Source organism: Eublepharis macularius, chromosome 4 (genome assembly GCF_028583425.1).
Source record: "Eublepharis macularius isolate TG4126 chromosome 4, MPM_Emac_v1.0, whole genome shotgun sequence".
NCBI classification, from domain to species: Eukaryota; Metazoa; Chordata; class Lepidosauria; order Squamata; family Eublepharidae; genus Eublepharis; species Eublepharis macularius.
Genome location: NC_072793.1, coordinates 5,933,721 through 5,954,768, shown reverse-complemented (window position 1 = coordinate 5,954,768; position 21,048 = coordinate 5,933,721). Strand labels below are relative to the sequence as shown.

Below are 21,048 nucleotides of genomic sequence, written 5' to 3'. Positions count from 1 at the left end.
CCCTCTGTCTGGAGATCAGGGAGCGGGGCCACCAGCCATGTGACCATTTCCTCCGAGGGCAACCCCACTGAGTTCCACCACCTCTTTCCCCAGAAAAAAGCCCTGCACAAAACTATGTACCATTCCACATCATCCATGTCTCTTCATCTAAAATATAGAAACAGTGAAGGACCTTGAACTAAATCATTCATACTGCTGTATCAATTGGCTGCTGTAGCCAATCAACGTGGCCATTTTTTCAAAAAACGATTTTAGTATATTTTCTCCTAGTCTGACCAATTTAGACCTTTCTGCTTTGTAAAGCATCCCAGTGGACTTCAGTTGACAATTTATAATGAAGAAGCATGCACCAACCATGGCAAATGCATTAGGTCTTCATCACGGAACTAATCCAACAATGGTTAAATTATTCTCACTCTAGTCCCTCTCCTTAGCAATGAATATTTTAAAAATATGGCATTTTTGCTGCTCAGAAGTAGCTTCAATAAATCTGCCTCTATCTGAATGCATATTATTTAAACTTACACACCATGCTATGAAATACACAGAGTGAGAATTCAGGAATCGTCATAGTTTCAAAAAAAATTTAAACAAGTAAAATAAAGTTAAGCTTGGAAACTAGATATTTGGGAATTAGCATTTTAAGAATGCAACAATAAAAATTAAACAATGATTGTGCATGTCATTGGGAGAGCAGGTGGCATGGTAAAGCCCGATCTCATCAGATCTCAGAAGATAAGCTGGGTCAGTACTTGGATGGGTGATCACCAAAGAGGACTCTGCAAAGGAAGGCCTTGGAAAACCCCCTCTGCTTCTCGCTTGCATCGAAAGCCCCTTGCTGGGGTTGCTGTAAGTCGATTGTGACTTGACGGCACATTCGCACAGGTCATTATGATGCATTTTCTAGTCTACCATTTTGGGGTAAGGCGATTGAGCAAGTAGTGGCAGAGCAACTGCATGGTATACCTGGATGACACACGTGCCCCTAACACATTCCCATCTGGTTTCAGGCATAGCTATGGGATGGACACAGTTTCAGCTGCTCCAATGAACCATCTCCATTTACAGCTTGATAAAACTAATCATCTCTGGGCCAAGCTAGATGTTATGATGGTCAAGGGTTCAACCCACGGCCACTACCATTTTAGGAAAGGAATTGACCGTTTACAAAAAGCTGCAAGTACAGAAGACCAGGCAATCTCGCCCCCCCCCCCCACACCTTTTCAAGTACTTAAACAGCCTGCATTCAAATTTAAAAAGGCCCAGGGAAGGGGAGCACAAGATCACCTGCCCCCCCTCCACCACAGGCCCAATCAGAATTGGGCCCCCATGGCTTTTTTAAATGCTCAAAATTTCCCCTAAAATGGCGATGGCAGCCATGGATCAAACCTATGGCCACCATGATGTTTACTTTGGCTCTTTGTTAGATCTGTCGACAGGCTTTGACACAGTTGATCACTTTTTTTTATTACACCATCTGGAATCTGGCATTAAGAAGGTCCACTGGTTTTGGTCTCTTCTGTCTGGATGGAAACAGTCAGTGGTTCAGGATCCAAGTTGTGGGGAACTTTAGAAGGTCAGTGTTGCCCTTTATGCTGTAAAATTTATGTCAGACTGCTGAATGAGATAATCTAGAATGTGGGGTTGGGTGTTATGAATGTACTGATGTCACTCAGTTCTATAGTCTTTATTGAAGGTCCTAGGATCAGAGAATCACAGAGCTGGAAGGGACCCCAATGAACTCTGCAATATGCCACCAATGACCTAGAGGAAGGTTAAAAAAAAATCAGGATCCCTGTCCAATCTAGCCTGAAGGAAAGTGGAGATCAGTGGATTACCCTATGTTCATAAAAACATCTGAGCACTGGATCATCTCTTCCTGTCCGCCTTCTCACAAACTGCTTAATTTCATACTGAGTCACAGAATCCGCATTGCTGAGAGATGGCCATATAGCTTCTGCTTAAAAGCCTCCAAAAGAGAGCCCGCCACCTCCCAAGGAAGACTGTTCCACTGAGCTACTTCTCCAACCATCAGGAAGTTCTTCCTAATGTTTAGCCCAAAACTTTTCTGGTTTAATTTTAACTCATTGGTTCTGGTCTGACCCTCTGGAACAACAGAAGACAACTCCACTCCATCCTCTAAGTGACATCCTTTCAAATACTTGAAGATGCTATTGTTAGTCATCCAACCCTTAGAGAGTTCTCAAAGGGAACAATCCTGGTATACATTGGTGGAAATCCTGCTAGTTACCCTCTCTCACCTCATCTCCTTGTATGCTAGTTCCCCAAACTCGAAAGGAGACACACATACACCCCAGTTTGGGCAACACTATCATATTACCTCTCAGTCATCTTCCCAGGCTAGACATACCCAACTCCTTCTACCTCTCCTGATAGGACTTGTTCTCCAAGCCATTCACCATCTTTACAGTCCTTTATAGGACCCATTCCAGCTTGTTAACATCCTTCTTAAACTGCACTGCCCGAAACTGAAAACAACATTCCAAATGAGATCTAACCAGAGCAGAACATCACGTGATCAGGATGCTATACATCTATTGATTCACCTTTTTAGCCACTGCAACACACTGCTGACTCATGCTCAGTGTAAGGTCTGCTAAACCCCTAGATCCTTTTCACATGTACTACTGCCAATACAAATCTCACCCTATCCTGCTCTAAGGGTTGCACAAGCAGAAGTGCAAGGAGGTATATAGTGTGATGACTTTTGTGTGTTTCTGCTCAGGCACAAGTGGAAATGTTCTGTGGAATCAAACCCCAGAGTTTAACACTGTAACCTCTGTACACAAGCAAGCTCTGGGTCATAGGTATATGGACAATTAATGTGTGGTCTGCAGTAGAACAGCAGGATGTGAGTCCAGTGGCACCTTAGAGACCAACTAGATTTTCAGAGTATGAGCTTAGTCAGAGCTCCTTTCTTCAGATAAGGTAGCTCTGACACTTAAAAACCTCACACTCTGTTTGCTGTGAATGTCACTGGGTCAATCTGAGATCAGCCACTCTCTCTCAGCCTATCCTACTATAGAAGGCTTTTATACGGGTAAAAAGTGATCCTGTTCTATAATCTCTCTGTCCTGAGTTCCTTTTGTGTGTGTGGGGGGGGGGGGATATCAATGTGACAAAAGGTGAGGAAACCACCAGTCCGCACAGTGTCCGACTTATAACAGAAAAGGTCAACTGATTACATGTGTACTGATTGTGTACAGAAAGCGTATCGGTCAAACGTACGGTCTCTGAGGAATTTGTATCATGGGGGGCCACATTCTAGTACGTTTGCTTTTTGATTGTGTGAGAAAATTAGTGCTGTTCATAGCTGACTCCTGGATTTATCTTGGAAATAAAGAGAATTATTTCTTCCAAATTGTCAGTAGAGGCATTTACTTCCTCAAGGTATTTTGACAGACTTCACTAAAGCACTTTTCAAGCTGAAGGACAAGCTTTTTACAAAAAGAGGCCAGAAGGTCAGGCTCTGTGAGGCAATGCCTTGAAGAATCTCAAACCTGACTATCAGGCAACTTACAAAGAATAGTCCCTCATGTGGCTTCTTACAGCCTGGGGTTAAATATACTCGTGCTACAGAAAAACAAACTGTGCACCTTTGCCAGAAGGACTGTGCTACAGAAAAAGAAAACAGGATGACACTGTATTTCTACAAAGTTCAATGTCTACATGTCTCCCCCATTTATGAAAGAAGAAGCAGTTCCCTCAGTTATGTTGGAACCTCTTAGGTGAGGGTAGCTCCTAAATGTCAGATATCTAAAGAATGGAGCTTTGGCCCTCGAAAGCTTATACATTTGAAAAATCTTGTTGGTCTCTAAGGTGCCACTGGACTCAAATCCTGCTGTCCTACTTAGATATTGCTTCTCTTTCATGCAAATACAACCCATGAATCTTTATTTCCTATTTCCGGGCACTGAATTTTCTCTTAAAATGTGTGCATTTCTGTAAAGCACGAAATGAGCATAATATACGGTTTGTATAATGTACATATAAATGATGTATACCGAATACAGTGTAAAAACTGTGTAGCTTTTGTATGCAATATGAACAAATCTGCAAAATCAACAGTGAAAAGAGGAGTACTGAACTCACTGACCAAAATACCAACAAATATAAAAAACAAAATAGGGAACATTTATCCCTGGTAAGAAACTGGCAACAGGGACTGAAGTTCATTCACGTGTCCCAAAAAGACAAAAGTTGCCCATTTTACATTTTCAATCCAGTTGCCAATGTTTCCCACCCATCCCTCCATTCATAAGAGTGTGTGATAAGACTATCAAAAGGTTGTTTTGCAACCAACAGTGCGCCAAATATGGATGCTGTAGGATCTGGTTCCTTTTACAGGAAGCAAAAAATGCCCACCCCCTTCCCACTTTGGTCACACTGTACTGACAGTTTATCCTCCTCCCAGGCTTTGGTAGTAAACGACAATTATTTTTTATGGAAACACCAGGCATAAATCACTCCCATTACTTCTAGATACATTTCTGAAGAAGGGCACGGGTCCGTGTATTCTGTCCGGGAACTGAGGCTCAGCCCCCGGACTTACTGGGAGAAGGGGACGGGAGGCAGTTGGAGGACAGCCACCCCAATGGGCACCCAGGATCACAGCAGACCAACATCTGAAGGGGGGAAGGAGGCATCCCCGCCACAGGAGGACAAAGAAGCACCCAAGCCTGAGAGAGTCAGGTGAGGCAGGTGGAAACCAGCTAGCCCTACCCTCTGGTGGGAAGGCAGGGGGCCAGGCAGGGAGAGTGAGGATCCCCAGGAGGGGAGTAGGCCCAAGGGAGGAGGTGCAGGAAGCAAAGGCAGTAAGCCATCAGCCTTACCAGACAGGGAGAAGAGGCAGCCAAAGCAACACAGAGCCACGCCCCAGCCTGCAGACCAGCTAGAAGGCAGTAGCCTGGTCCAGGAGAAGCCAGGAGCAAAACAATCCCAGGTGAAGCTGCCTGAGGCAAGCTGCAGGAAAAGCTTGGCAGCCAGCCAAGGAGGCACAGGTGTACCTGCCCCAATCAGCCAGCAGAATATGCCCAGGTGCAACTACCTGAGTCTGCCAGGGGGGCAGGAGGGGGGGCGTGGCTGACAGGTGGAGCAGGGAAGAGATGAAGGGATAAAAGGGAAGTCCACCCACAGGGCAGGGTGGGTTGTGTAGGAGCATGGTGGAGTTTGGAAAGAGTGTGAGAGAGAAACTGGAAGAAGTAGGAGTGAGAGAGATGAACAGGAGAAAGAGCAAGCCCAGAGGAGGTGAGGAGGGCAGAGGCTTTGAAAGGCAAGGAAAAAGGGGGAAGCAGCCAGGACTCTGTCAGGTTGAGCAGGCCTGCGAGTCGACTGAGATGTATACCCCCCCCCTCCTTCCACAGAGCAAGAGCCTGCACTGTCCCTGATGGCTTCCCAGAATCAAGGTCAGGTGTGCCAGCGCCCAGCATAGTAGTGCTCATGGCGGAAGCTGACATAACCTTTATATATATATTGACAATGTTTGTGCTTTGCTTTTATTGTAGTTTTAAACAAACATTAGAATTGCCAGTGAAATTTTGCCTAAAGCAATATGCAAGAAAGTGAGAGTTCCTCTTTAGGCAAAACATCAGAGAAATCTGAGAGAAGTGCAAGAGATTTCTTTGGGGAGGCAGGTGTTATGCACCCACAACTGCGACTGACGTCAGTACTCAGTGGGTTGGATCCTACCAGCTTTTTCACTCAAGGAGTCTGATTAGCTTCTCTGTCACGGAACATGTCTCATATGGCTTTTGTCCACATGGGACCCATTATCCCTCACATAGCCTTTTAGATGACCAAAATAGATCCCACCACCCTTTTTGCCCTGCAGAAGAGTGGTAGGATCAAACCCTCAGTTTTTAAATAAGAGCATGTGTCACAATACTCGACACCACAGTGCTTACAAGAAAAAGTTAACTTACAAAATCATTTGTTCCATCATCAGTCAGTTCCAACCATCAAAAGGAAACAAATTCAGTGCATTACAATCAGAGATCAGGAGGCATCAGGATACACATAGGAGCAGCTTGGACTAACCAAGAAAGTGAGCCATATGCCACAAAAGAGATCCATTTAGTTGGCATTATTTAATCTATAAAAGTAAGCCAGTTTGAGCTTCCCATTTAAATAGTGTTTCTGTCTGAAATGAAATAGTTAAAGACATTTCAGTTGATGCAGAAAAACAAGTAAGTAGTTTGGGAGGAATCCATTTCTGCATTTTTTAAGAGCAAGATTCAGGTCCAGTAGCCTTAAAGACCTACTAGATTTCCAGGGTATGATCCTTTAAGAGTCAGAGCTCTCTTCGTCAGATTTTTTTAGGCAGGCAAGAAATCAGAAACCATTTTTTTTCTGATTCCTTAATAACGGTGTGACATCAAATCACAAACCAACTCATGGTGAGCCCAGGATCTTGGGGTTTTCAAGGCAAGAAGAGATTAACAGAGGTTGTTTGCCATTGACTTCCTCCGAGGAAAGCTATCTGGGGGACTGGAGGTGGCATTTTTCAGGCAAACTCCACCAAATTTGCAGGGGACCTACTCCTAGAGTGCATTGCAGTAATCTAATCTTGATGTAACCAGGACATGCACTGCCTTGGCAAGATCTTTTCTGCCCAAGGAAGACAGGAGCTGGCTCAGCAACCAAAGATGGAGAAAGGTGCTTCTGGACATTGCTGCACCTGTTCGTTCAGCAGGAGGCCTGGTCCAGTAGCAGCCCCTAGCTATGAGCCTGCTCCTTTAAGGGGAGTGCAACCCCATCCAGAACGGAAAATATCCCTGTTCCTGCCACACAAGTAACACCTCAATTTTATCAGGCTAAAGTTTCTGCTTGTGAGCCCTCATCCCTCCCAAAACTGCCTCCAGGCACCTGTTCACAATTTCCACAGCCTTATATGAGCTATCTGTTCATCTGCCTCCAGTGGCGAAACTGTAAGGACATTGCTGGAAGCTTACACATTCCTACGTGAGTGTTCACTACCATCACGGTTTCAATAGCTATAATATGTGGATACAAAGGTCTGCCTCCTGATCATCAAGGACTTCCCATCCCATCGATGCAAATAACTTGACCTGGATGCCACTGCTCAACACATTTCTGGCCTTGGTATTAGAGAATCCTCCCCGTCTTCTCATGATTTCACTTGGTTCATATACGTGCAGTTAACATCATGTATAAGCTGAACAATCATGGCATCGTGGTCCTCACAGCTAGGGGGGACAACCTGCCTGCACCATCACAGAAAGAACGACAACCTGCCCGTTTTAAATGGCTATGTGAGCCTGTGGCAAAAAGCGGCCAGATGCTTCCAGATAAAACAACACACTTCTGTGAATGTGCCCAGAGCAACTGCCATAGTTGGCTTGTTTGTTTATTTATTTATTTACTTAGAAAAATTTTGTGCCACCACTCCCGGGAACTTGCCCAAGGTGGTTTACCCAAAGAAAACCCCAAACCATAAAACATTAAAAGTTATTAAAACTAAGACAGATCATAAAAACAAAAGGCATTAAGCAGCTTAAAATGAATGTAATAATTTTCAGGCAAAAAAGGACACACTAAAATGGTGTTAAAAGATCAACACATTAAAAAGTGCTTCAAAAGGAGTAGTGTAGGCACCATAGGACAAGGAAGGACATTCCATAGGTAAGGGGCCACTACTGAAAAAGCCCTGTCTCTGGTAGACATCCACTTCACCTCTGAAGGCAGGGGCACAGGGAGCAGGACTTCTGCGGCAGATCTTAACGGGACAATATGGGAAGAGGTGCTCCTTCAAGTCCCCCCCCCTCCCAGTTCTCAGCCAACTAGGGATTTAGAGGTAAGAATCAACACTTTGAATTGTGCCCGGAAACAGTGCAGATTTCTCAGCAAAGGGGTGATATCCAGCCCCCAACAATAAACTGCCTGCCGCATTCTCAACAAACTGAGTTTCTGAACCTTTTTCAAAAGCAGCCCCATCTAGAGCACATCTCAGAAATCTAATTTGGCTGTAATAAGATCATGGCTCATTGTAGCCAACTAACACTTTTCAAGGAAGGGGCATGGCTGGCATATCAGCTGAAGGAAGTAAAAGGCACTGGGGGGGGCACGCAGGGGATGTGGGGTACCACTGTAGGCCAGGATCAAGTTAGCTTTGGATTTCTTGTAGATTTCTTGTGGATATAAACACACTTGCCTGGATAGGGAGATCAGGGTATTGAATGATACTGTACTGATCTCTTTCTAAACCCAGAAATAAAGGGCAGAAAAATGACAAGAGAAATCTAATTTTAAAAGAAACATTAAAGATGCATGTACAGAACAGATTCTTGAAAGCTTTATTTTTTACTGTATCAAGTGCAAATATTTAAATATAGGGTGCCAACTAATAAGGAATGGCCTAGCAACATTAGACAGGGAGCCCACATTTCTTTTGGATATGTTCTTGCCGTCTCCTTTGTCTTGTCCATTTTATTCTAAATGCATGTAATGTTTTAGCAAAAGGAGAAACAAAACTAAAAGGCAGCAACAGCTGAAACGGTCTGTCATCCTTCAGACAAATGGTAAAAAAAACCCAAACAGAACATATGGCTGCATCTTACAAAGTGCTAGCCAAAGACAGATCTCTGCAGGACCTGGAGCATGAATGTAGAATCGCTTTAGCGTGTTCTACTTTCAGTTCTATTTATGCTCCTAGATGTTTAGGGAATAATAGTTTCAGGTTTGCTGGGCACTTCAGGCCTGCAGTTGATGAGACGGATTAGCAGCTGTGCTGCACACTTAAAGAAATGGGGCTGTGTGGCTGCTTTCAAGCACTCCTAAGGTGTGTTCAAAAAGCCAATATTATGTGGTGACATTTAACAACTGTGGCTTTTGGGTCTATTGAGAAATCACTGAGTATTACATTATATACTCTTTGTATAGGAGAGTCAAGACGCTCAGGGGCAGAACTCGTGTCTTACATTCCAGAAGGAAGGTCCGAGGTTCAGTCGCTGGCATCTCCTGTATGAAACAGGAGGAAAAATAATCTATCCAGACAGCCTCTCACTTGGGCCACTTTGTTTCTACACAAAAAGCTTGCACCAGATATAACTACCCTCCTATTGTTTACCTGATCACTTATCCCAGGCATAAAAGTAGTCTTTAATCTTGCCAGCAATTTTGCAACATTCTATTATCAGTCAATGGATGGCTAAGGAAATCAGAGTCTGACGCATATTCAAGGGTTGCTGTCCTAGAATAAATCATTATTTTAAAAGGTATTGAGTCACTGCGATCAAAATAGGACTCATTTTTGTTTGATATAATAAATCATCCACAGCACAGATGTATGCAGCATAACCAATGCTCTGATCCAAGAGCTGGCCCACAATTTATGAGGCAAGTGCACATGATGTGTGCACATAATTTATGCACAATGGTATTGGAAGAGCTTAACACCATAAAGGGTGGAGATATACGAGTTCACCCAGAGGATCTATATGGGGCACAAGCCAAAGAACTCTGGTGTACTCACAGCTACCTGACACAACATTATCACTTGTTCTACATGGTCTTGTTCAACAGCCATCTACTACAGCCACCTGGGCTCTAACAAGGAGCAGGAAAGGGAGCGGCTAGAGTGGTGAGTCTTTTTTGGTTGCCTTCCTTAACTGCTGGGGGAATTTGCTGAGGTTACAGTGTGGGAGGACAGCGCTTGGGACTGTGTGAGTGTGTAGAGCCTGCTGTAAAGTGGTGCCAGTTGGAGTTGGTGTTTCTGTTTGTCTTTTTTGCCTGAGTTGGAGCTGATTGCAGAGGGGGGTCGTTACTAACTGGAGAGGGCCTGTTTTGCCTGGGGCTAACTGCTGGCCCCACCCTCTACTGAGTGAGCCTTGAATTGAATTAGGCTCCTCCTCACCAGAGGCACATCACAGCCATCCGGGCTCTGAGAAGGAGAAGGAAAGGGAGCTGCAGCTAGAAGACTATTCTTGGAATATACTTGGGAGGCACAGATGTCGACAGAAGGCCCCTTTCCAGTCACCTGCAGGGAGTGTGGCATGTTTGTATTCCTCCCGGAAGAGAAGACGGACTTCACTTGTCAGAAGTGTAAGATGGCCAGGCTTTTGGAGAAGATTCAGAGCCTAGAGGAGAGGATCACACCCCTTCAGGAAATCAAGGAAGGGGAGGATTGTTGTTGTTGTTGTTGTTATAGGTGGTATTGTCTTCCATCATAACAATAACAACATCATCATCATCATCATTCAATTTATATACCACCCTTCAAGACAACTTAATGCCCACTCAGAGCAGTTTACAAAGTATGCTATAATTATCCCCACAACAAAACACCCTGTGAGGTGGGTGGGGCTGAGAGAGCTCCAGTGAGCCGTGACTAGCCCAAGGCCACCCAGCTGGCTTCAAGTGGAGGAGTGGGGAATCAAACCAGGCTCTCCAGATTAGAGTCCCACGCTCTTAACCACTACACCAAACTGGCTCTCCAGTTTGTACTGCAGAATTGAGAGGACGCTTAGAGATCACCACCCTTCAGGAAATCAAGAAAGGGGGGGATTTTATTGAGAGGAGCCTGGGGGCTCTGCACAAGCATGAAGAAATAAGTCCAAGAGAAGAAGGAAGAGTCGATCTCCCTTCTGAGCCTCCTCTCAGTTCTGCAGTACAAACCGGAAGACGTGGACTAAGGCGATGCTCTGGTCCACTGGAGCTCAAGAATCGTTTTGAGGTGCTTCAGATGTTGACGGAGACAAGAATGGAAGGAGAACCACAAAAACCTGGAGGAGGGAGTGAAGAGGGCATGGGGCCACATGGAAGTGGAAGAAAATGGAAACTGGTGGTCACTGGGGACTCTCTGCTCAGGGGTGTGGAACGTCATGTGTCCAGGCCAGATCCCCTACTCGGAGAGATGTGTTGCTTGCCAGGAGCCAGAATTAAGGATATTACAGACTGACTGCCGAAACTGATCAGACCGAATGATCAGTACCCATTTGTGCTAGTTCACGTGGGAATAAATGACATGGCCGCGAATACCATCACAAGAATTAAAGAGGACTATGAATCTCTTGGAAGGCAGTTGAAGACAGTGGGGGCAGAGGTGGTATTCTCTTTTATCCTTCCTGTCAAAAGAAGAGGAATGCAAAGGGAGCAGACCATACTGGTGGTGAATCGTTGGCTGAGGTGGTGGTGCCGGCAGGAGCGCTTTGGGTTCTGGGCCCACGGGATAAGTTTCCTTAGAGAAGGCCTTCTAGCACATGAGGGGCTTCACCTCTCAAGGTCAGGGAAGAAAACGTTTAGAAGGAGCCTGGAGATCTTCATCAGGAGAGCTTTAAACTGATGCTGCAAAGGGAAGGGGACGATCGACATGGCGACTTCAATGATGAAGTGAACACAGTGGGGACCCACCTGGGTACGGCAGATCAAATAAAGGTACAAGGCTACAAGCGCCTATATACCAATGCCCGGAGTATGAGCTTCTCTTGCAAAGAGAGGGCTACGATATAGTAGGAATTACTGAGACTTGGTGGAATGATTCCCATGACTGGAAGGTGGTAGTGGATGGGTACAAGTTGATCAAGGAAAACCAGAAGGGTAGAAGAGGTTAAAGAGAAAAAAAGCTCCCTTCAGCTTTGACTATCGAAAACGTATACCCTGAAAATCTTGTTGGTTTTTAGGTGCCAATGGACTCAAATCCCGCTGATAACCAGTATGTTGATTACTACTTCATAAAGTTTCTGCAACCCAAACACTGCCTGCTATCCTTCTTCTGTACAGAGTCAGAAGTTTCTCCATTTATTAGTGTCATCCTAATCACAGTTACATCCTTCTAAGCCCACTTACTTAAATGGGCTTACACCCTTCTAACTCAATTTAGGATTGCTTCCGTCTTCTTTACTGCTCTTTATTTCTGATCTTGAGGTTAGAGTTTTCTGGAAATTCTCAGAAGAACCAAAGGTCCTTACTAGGTTCCTGCTCATTTTTTTGGTATTACATCCATAGGCAGTGTTTGTCCTGACTCTGCCTTCACATTAGGAAAAAGAATTAGTAAGCTTAAGATGTATGGTTTGAAAAAAATGAACACAAAAAGCTACGAGGTCTTCATCAATTATGTATCTTTTGGTAAAGTAGGAAACAGGATGCTGGTGAAGTTCTCCGTGCTTATTTTTGTTGCAATGCAGACATTTACACTGAACAGTACCTCAAGTGTGCATCATAAGAAAAAATTAGATGTGTTGACATATATACGCAAGGAAGGTAGAAAAAGCAACTGGATCCACACAGTTGCACTTACCCGGAACAAAGCTTCCCTGGACCACCTCCTTATAAGCCCACCAGCCTTCATGGATTTTTGGTGAATTCTGCTGAGCTACAAGAAGAAAAAGGAAAAATAAAACTGGAGCAACAGACGTTCCTCATCCTTCAACAATGCCAGATTTCATTCACCATGCCCCCAAAGGATAATTGTCTTGTGCCCAGCCCCACAACAATGATGGCTGTCAATGGATTGCCCCTGCACGGCAAGCCCTGTTCATCAATAATGCCAAAAAAGAGAGAGAATAGTTTAGAATTAAAATTTTTAAGACCTCTTGCATATTTTTCATGTATTAAAGGTTCCTACAAACTCATGTTTGCTTTCTGTTCCTCTAAGATAAGGGGAAGAGCAGTCACACACCCCGGTTTTGAGAGAAGCTTAGACTCATGTCCTCCAGCAGTCTTCCAGCAGCTCTGAATGCATCCCAGCATGCTTTTCATTTCTACTTTTGTTTTTGCCTCCTCACAACCACGTATGTTTTCAAATGCAGTGGGCAGTCTTTCATTGACACAAGGAAACACTTCACTTTTGTTTGTCAAAAGATTGTCTATTTCTGTACCTATGGAAACTGTTTTTTAAGGACTTTGATATGCAGATGTAGCCATCTGGATCAATTCCCAACACAAGTTTCCATACATTATTTCAACACAGATTCCATCCTTTATTTTAAACAATATATCTTCACATGTCCTTAATACCATAGTTAGCATGAACCAAGGGAGGCTTTCTATGTGAGGAGAAGAAATACTAAAAAGCCACCCAAATTGAATTGAAAATAAGATGTTACCATAACATTGGCTGAAATCCTAACAACACTTTCCTAGGAGTAAGGCCGTCATCTCACAGGCCCTTATTTCATCAGTTTTGCACTAGAAATTGTTTCTTTTGTTATCGTTATTAGAACGGATTCTCCCATCTTTTGACAACTGCTTGCGCTTCCAGTCAGTCACATTAAAAAGGAAAAGCGCAATTCAACGGTCAGTCAAAGTGTCTCCAGAAATGGGGCCCTAAAAATCCCGCCCTCTTTTAAAAAATTTTTTCCCCACATTTTTGCGTTATATCACTCTTCTATTATAATGTTGTGCTGGGCCAACCCAAAAGCCAACCATGATAGGTAGCAGAGGTTTCCCACCCATGGCAGAATAGTGCTATAGCGCTATAGCGTTATAGCGCTATAAGGCTGACATTTTAAAAAAATTTACTTTGAGGCATAATTGTGGGTCGCACTGGGGCTTGTGGGAGTGTAGGGCAGGAGAACCAGTGTTAGGTGAGACAGATGATCAGGGAGAGTGAGCGTTTTGGTGTTGCAAAGCATTCATAGTCGATCCAGGGCATTCACATGGAAGTGGATAAAGACGACATAAAGAGTCACAAAGCGTGAATTGGGGAGAATGGCAAAATTGCAAGAGAGACAGAATAAGGTGAGAATTCAGCGGGAGATGGTGCTAGTTTGGCGCTAAATTTATGGCTGTGTGACGGCGGCCTAAGTCCCACTGAATATAATAGTTTTGAGTAGGTTTGCTTAGGATTGCTTCCTAAAAGCACAGGCCGTTATGATTATCAAAAGAAGTAAGTACATATCTACAACAATGACACGAAGGCTAAAAAAAAAAAAGGTAAGAAATATATGTTATTTTCCTAAACTAATGATCAAAAGTACACTTACACCCTTCTGAAGTCAATGAGCTTAGAATGGCAATGCCAATTATACAATTATGAAATCCTAGATGAAATAGCAAAATATTGGTCTGCAGACATGCAGAACTTCACACTGTATGAAAGGTGCCCTTTCATATAGCAGAAAATCCCGCCTCCATGATTGTAATTTCTCTATATTTGCTTCATCCCAGAAGGAATTAACAATATACCTCTGTGCAGATCATGCACAGCCCATTAAAATACATACAGATAGATACAACTTTTACCCACTGCAGAAATCACCACTTTCCCATTCTTTACATATGGTCACGGTTTCCTTTAATTTAGTCAAAGTACTCAGTGCCAAGGAGCAGTTAACGGGTTAAATGAAGGCACCATCAACAGCTAACACTGGAATTGCAGGGAAACCATAGAGGCAAATCCCATGGACCTGCGTTTAAAGCTCTCACACTGTAGTAACTGTAAAGAGAGGGCAGGATACAGGAAACAGGGTGGAGTGGTCACACAGTTACAAAGATAAGGTAGAATGCATGAGGTTTTTTTTTAATGTTTGACGGAGGCCCTAATTTATTTTATTTATATTTTATTTATTTTATTAGGTATTTAGAATATCCAACCCACAAGTAGGCTCAGGGCAGATTACAACAACAACAATACATAATAAATATCATATAAAATAGCACATAATCAATCTAAAACCAAGTCAAAATATCAAATATGGCCTCTAATCAATTTAAATGCAGCAACTGTAATAAAACTTCACAGTATAGGTAGAGAGGAATCAACACAGCAAAGACAGAGCAGAGGAGGCCCCAAAATGAGGAAACTGCTCGCCTCAGCCATAAACCTGCTGGAACGGCTCCATTTTACAGGCCTTGTGGAACTCTCAACTGGGATTTCAACTGGAAGACTGTTCCACCGTGCTGGTGCCAGAACGGAAAATGCTCAGGTTCTGGTTGAGGTCAGGAGGACATTCTTTGGGCCAGGGACGACCAACAAGAGCTGACCAGAGGAATGCAAAGTCCTCCAGGGGACACAAAGGAGGAGACGGTCCTGAAGAGATGTCAGTCCCAGTCCGATTAGAGGTCTAAATGTCATAATCAAGACCTTGAGCTTGACCTGGAATTTAACCAGTAACCAGTGGAGCTAACATAGAACCTGATGTATTCATTTGGGTATATTTATTTATTTATATGTCATTTATATTCCGCCTTTCTCACTGAGACTCAAGGCAGATTACATAGTATGAAATTAGTACAATCAGTAGCAAGTGCAAGGGCAGCCATTTCCATACAGTGTCAAGAAAATTTTCATAAACAATGTCATAGGGTAAGTGAATAAATGTTTACAAAGACATAGTATTAGCAAGGATCTAATGTGGGGTTGAAGAATTGCTGAAACAGGACATAATCAATTCTAGGACTAACATTAAACAACATGAAGCACAGGTAGTACATAGGAGTACATATTTAAAGCAACAGATAATATGTAAGGCAACATAATGGTGAAATCTATGGTTCCTAACTCATTAGAGGAAACATCTGGGACCCCTTTCCTACAATATCACCCTCTTAGTTGAGAAAAAAGACTTTTTGAATAATTCGTTTTTGCATTGTTTGCAGAAAACCAGGAGGGTGGGGGCTCTCCTAACCTCCTCAGGCAGTCCGTTCCATAGGACAGGGGCCACCACAGAGAAAGCCCATGTATGGGCTGCAGTTGATTTCGCCCGTGTACAGGCTGGCACCTACAAGAGACCCTGCTCAGAAAAGCAAAGCTGCCGTGGAGGGACATAGGGAGGGAGGAATGCTGGACCCCATAGGTATGCTGGACCAAGGCCATGAAAAGCTTTGTCTGTAATAACCAATACCTTGAACTGAGCACGGTAAGTGATACGTAGCCAATGGAGTGACTGTAGGATGGGAGTGATGTTCAAGCTCCTGCTTGCTCCTGATAATAGTTGAGCAGCAGCATTTTGCACCAATTGGAGACTCCTAGGGCCAAGCTACAAGTGACGAATAACACTTGCCTGGCAAGTGAACAGACTCACGTGTATTCCTCCCTGTTCACTTGCCGTTCACTTGCCGTTCACTTGTGCTTAATCAAGTGGAGCCCAGATGTAATACTGTGCACTTATCTATGTTGAATTGCATCCTGTTCACAACCACCCACTTCTCCAGAGTATCCAGGTCTTGTTGAATTTTAACTCTATCTTCTGAGATGTTTGCCACTCCTCCCAATTTGGCATCATTAGCAAATTTAATGAGTAGCCTGTTTACCCCTTCATCCAGATCACTGATTAAAATATTGAAAAGTACCGTGCCCAAAACCGAGCCCTGTGGCACCCCATAACAGCTAACATCATTCTTCCCTGTTCCATTTCCTCCTCACAACAAAGACCTTGAAGGTAGCTTGGGATGGCAGTGTGCCCAAGGTCATGAAGCAAGCTCCCACGGCAGAATGCTGGTTTGAACGTGGCCCTCCCAGATCTTAATCCAACTCTCCAACCATTACACCACGCTGGCTCTTACACTAGTGGAAAGGTTGACAGCTCCAGGTTATCAGGGGTATATGGTAGGGAGTATTACACAAAGAAGCTTCACTAAATACAAGCCCATCTGTTGGACACAGCACGGCACTAACAAGCTGGAGCTGACAGTTGGTAGAGATAACGGCCGGACGAGTGACCTAGATATTAATCTTCCACTCTCTCCTCCGTCTTCCTGAGCTGGTGGCTTCTGGTTGCTGAGCCCATCCATGCCGCAGCTTCTCTCCTGGAAGTACAGCCCATTGACTATAAACCGGGACACGCATATGTAGCCTCCTGAGTTCTGAGGGCCAGGTTCAAATTCTAATGTTCCCAAATTTGAAATGTAAGTCCAATTCACTTCAATGTAACAGAAAGCAAGTGTGAGGAACGTTCCCAAAGCTATCAATAGAGGTTCACTAACCAGTGTCCTCAGAGCAGAGTCCTACTCACAATCCACTGTGTAGAGGGTGCAGACAGAACTGTGGGTTCATCCAGAGGCTATGCTGGGAAGAGAGTTCCAGAAGATATCCGGGAGGCCTTCTTGCAAGAGCAGGAACTCTTCTTGTGAAGGCACTGGATCAATCCTCAAGCTCGCTCGTTGCCCAAGCAGCAGTTCCCCTTTCCAACTGGTAAGATGGAGTGGGGCAGCTCTGTACTAGGGGGTTGACCTCAGGCAGTCAATGAAGAGTTCAGCTGTCAGGAACTCCTGCTCTCTGCTCCTCCCAGCTTCTTTCATTCTTCTTAGCCACCACTAGCTTGGCTAGGAAGTGTTCAATTCTTCCCAGCTAGCAGTTTCAGCTCTCTGTCTTTTTTAAAAAATCTTTTGACTGTCCGAGAGCACTACCTTCAGCATCTCTCTCTCTCTTCCTCCCTTGTCCTTTCAGTTAGTCCAGTTTATACCACTTCTTCTAGTCATGGTGGCCCTTTTCAAATGCATGCCCTCACAAGCCTTTGCTAAACCTATGTACACATCACCTGTCTGCTAGTCTGGTCTGACCTAAGGTCTATCTAAGTATCTGCAGGCTAATCGGATCTAGGCCTTTCGGATCTAGGCCTAATCGGATCTAGGCCTTTTTTCCAGTACAGGCCAACACATCGTACCTTCCTCAGGAGACTCCGTAGCTGTTCAATGGGGGATTGGTGGAAATCTCACAAGTGAAATGAGTTTCACATGTACCACCATAGTTTGGTAAGGCTAGTTACAAGACTAGTTGAATCCTCTCCCATTAGAAGTCTGATAGATTTATGTGCATTGTCCATTGCAAAGAACATTTTAGTTATTCACATAGTAATACTTTGGACTATTTTATCTAGAGCAATTTACCTTTCCTCCAAGCAGCCCAGAGTAGCATACAAGGCTCTTCCTTTCCTGTTTTATCTTCACAACAACCCTGTGAGGTAGATCAGGTTGACAGAGAATTATTAGCCCAAGATGACCCAGGGAACTTTCTTTTTTCTCTTTTTTTACAGTAGAATGGTGATACGAACCCTGGTCTGAAACTCTAACCTCTACAACACAGAGATTATTGCTGGGCAGTTATATACCTTTTCTGATAATTGTGGTATTTGATAATTTTATGTATTTTAATGCTTTGTTAGATAGTATTATAGTGTCCTGAAAAGCAAGGTACATATTTTTAAATGCTTTAGGCTCATCCTGCATTGGGCAGGGCAGGGCTTTTTTTCAGGGGGAACGCGGGGGAACAGAGTTCTGGAACCTCTTGAAAATGGTCACATGGCTGGTGGGCCCGCCCCCTGATCTCCAGACAGAGGGGAGTTTAGATTGCCCTCTGTGCTGCTGAGCGGCGCGGAGGGCAATCTAAACTCCCCTCTGTCTGGAGATCAGGGGGTGGGGCCACCAGCCATGTGACCATTTTCTCCGAGGGCAACCCACTGAGTTCCACCACCTCTTTTTCCATAAAAAAAGCCCTGGGGCAGGGGGTTGGACTAGATGGTCTGTATGGCCCCTTCCAACTCTGTGATTCTGTGAAATAAGTACCTATCTATATCTATGTACCTATAGACAGGTATACAAAGAGCTTTTTCAACTTCGGGACACTCCCAAAATAGCTTCAGATGTCACAGTGCCAATAACCCAAGACAGCCCACTTAGTCTTTTAAGGCCTACAATCTTGAACTGTGGTCTTTTCTACAGACTGAGTCCCAACCAAGCACGTGATCAGCAACTTTGCTGAAGCTGCACAGATCTGAGTCTGATCAAGTGGGAGACCTCCGGGGAGCCCCAGGCAAGTCGGTTTCCACCAGGGAAGAAATATGGGAATATATAAATGAAATTCCAAGGAAGGAGAGGATATTGTAGTCAGTCAAATGTTAGAGAACTAGAAATGGGGAGACCCACATGCAAATTCCCTCTCTGCCCTGGGAACTCACTATGTGACCTTGGGCCAGTCATTCTCTCGCACCCTAACAAGGTTGTTGTGAGGATAAAAAACGAGGAGGCAAGAGTGTTTTAAGCTGTTTTGGATTTGAAAGAAAAGCAAAATTTGAATATCTAAAAGAACGAACACTGTCCCCACCCTGTCATCACGACTGACTGTACCCATTTTGTCATGCCATAGAGTTTGCTGTCAAAAGCATGCTTTCTTCTGTCAGGAGATATCCTTGTTGCTAACATGCCAATAAGTTCTCATCCGTTCCCAGGTGGCCGGGTGTTTATCAGTTTCAGGCTGACTTCTCCTTTGCTTGTGATACGTCTATTCTCTGTGCAGCGTGATAACCCAAACATGCATGCCGTTCTCAGGGATCAAACTTGTTTGGGATTTGGGAGAGGGGATGGAACAGAGGGTAGAAGAGAGATGTCATTTTCCTATGTAGTCATGCTGGTCAACTTTCTAGTACTGCTTAGCTGCTTACCTTGCTCCTAAGTAGACCTTTGGGTCTGATTATAGAAAGAACTGATTTCTGAATAAAAGTCATTAAATCAAGAACCAGTGTCTTGTTGCAATGAACCAGGGATCTGTCTGCTGTAGTCTAGCGTCCAGAGTCTGACACACCCCTTTTTGTAGCATTAAATCAGACGTAATTCTGGGAGATCTCCAGCTACCACCTGGAGGCTTGCAAGCCTAAGCATTAGTTATATTTACACACACACACACTAACTCCATTATTTATTGTTAATTTATGCAGGAAAGATTAAGGTCAACGTGAAAAAAAATAATTTTTATGAGTTTCTAGCAGATGAGTTTCTAACAGATAATCATGGTTTTGTACTTAAATCACTAGCTGATAGTGGAACTGTATTAGTTGTAGGAGGCAAACACCTGGCAAGGCTGTTATTACTCGACATTTATGAAATCCTTATCGGGTCAACAAGCATCAAGTTAAGTATGCTAAAAAGAAGCTCAAGGGAGGCAATACTAATAATCCAATCCAGATCTCATGCTGCATCAGCAACTAAGAAGTTCAGAGGAGCTGTGCTAATATTCTGTTGGGATTACACTGAAGCTAGATACGCTAGCACAAGCGCCCAAGGATTAAGGTGCCAAAGATACTGTGTATGGGTCATTTAAAATAACAGAGGGAGGACAAAAACCCCGTTGGAATGAAGCCAGAATTCTAGGGGCTGGAACGAAAGGGAAGCAAACACAACATTCATGCTACCTGGCAAGCAAGCTGGACAGTGGTTGCCTGGGGCCGTATTCACCTGTGGACTTTAAAACCTCTACATTTGGCACCGGCTCTGGGAAAACACTATTGAGCCGACTGCACCCAAAGAATGTGGCAGACAGGATTCTGCTGTGCATCTCAAACACACTCCGAATTCCACCGCGCAGCATTCCCCCTTCTCTGTGAAATGAAAGCGGAACTTCTTATTTGTACACAAACCAGTGGGGGGGGGGAGGCATGGTGCTGATGCTGAAGCCTTGCCTCAGCCCATTCTTCCAACCAGTCTGATGCAAAAGGCCAAGGGGTCTCAGAAGATGAGCAAGGAAGCCGGGTATTTTTAAAAACCTTAATCCGCATTAAAGCTGGATTAGTAACAGAAGTCTCAAAAACACAGGGCTGTGAAATCAAAATGGGACAAGCATATGAATGCTCCTCGCTGGGCAGCCTGTCTGATGCCCACGCACACACAGTGTGCCTGCGCTATCTAATCTCATGCCCATCTGATAAGATGGCATTATGCCTGGCTCCCTCCAAAGTCAGCCTGACCTTACAAACGGGTTACCAAGAAAGGCTTTAAAATCAGATCGACTAAACAACAATGCTCATACCACAATTCTTTTTTTAAAAAAAATGCCAGTCCTACAGAAGTATATTGGTGTGACTGTTATCCGAGGGATCCTGTTTTAACCACCAGAGTAAGTCCCTCGTGTGATGCCATAAACTGCGCTCTCATTCGAGTTGCTTACAGAAATGCATCAGGCACAAGGAACTGGACTGAACTGGTAAGTCCATTGTGGCCAAAAGTCATTCACCGTGGCAGGTGGAGGACTCGTCTGCAGTCCTGGCTTCCTGCCATGTAATAGGCTTGGCATGCAAGTGGTACCTTGACTCTGGCAACAGCTGCTGCCGCCAAATCAGTAGCATTGATGCTTCTTTGACT

At 44.2% G+C, this 21,048-nt stretch overlaps 1 protein-coding gene across 1 annotated transcript in view; it reads right to left on the bottom strand.

Annotated features, from left to right (window-relative positions):
* CA10 (carbonic anhydrase 10) overlaps positions 1 to 21,048 on the bottom strand; it is a 720,933-nt gene that overhangs the window by 573,655 nt on the left and 126,230 nt on the right. Inside the window, exon 3 of the mRNA XM_054977005.1 lies at positions 12,275 to 12,349. Coding sequence (XP_054832980.1) covers positions 12,275 to 12,349 — 75 coding nt within the window. The remainder of the gene's footprint in view (positions 1 to 12,274; positions 12,350 to 21,048) is intronic.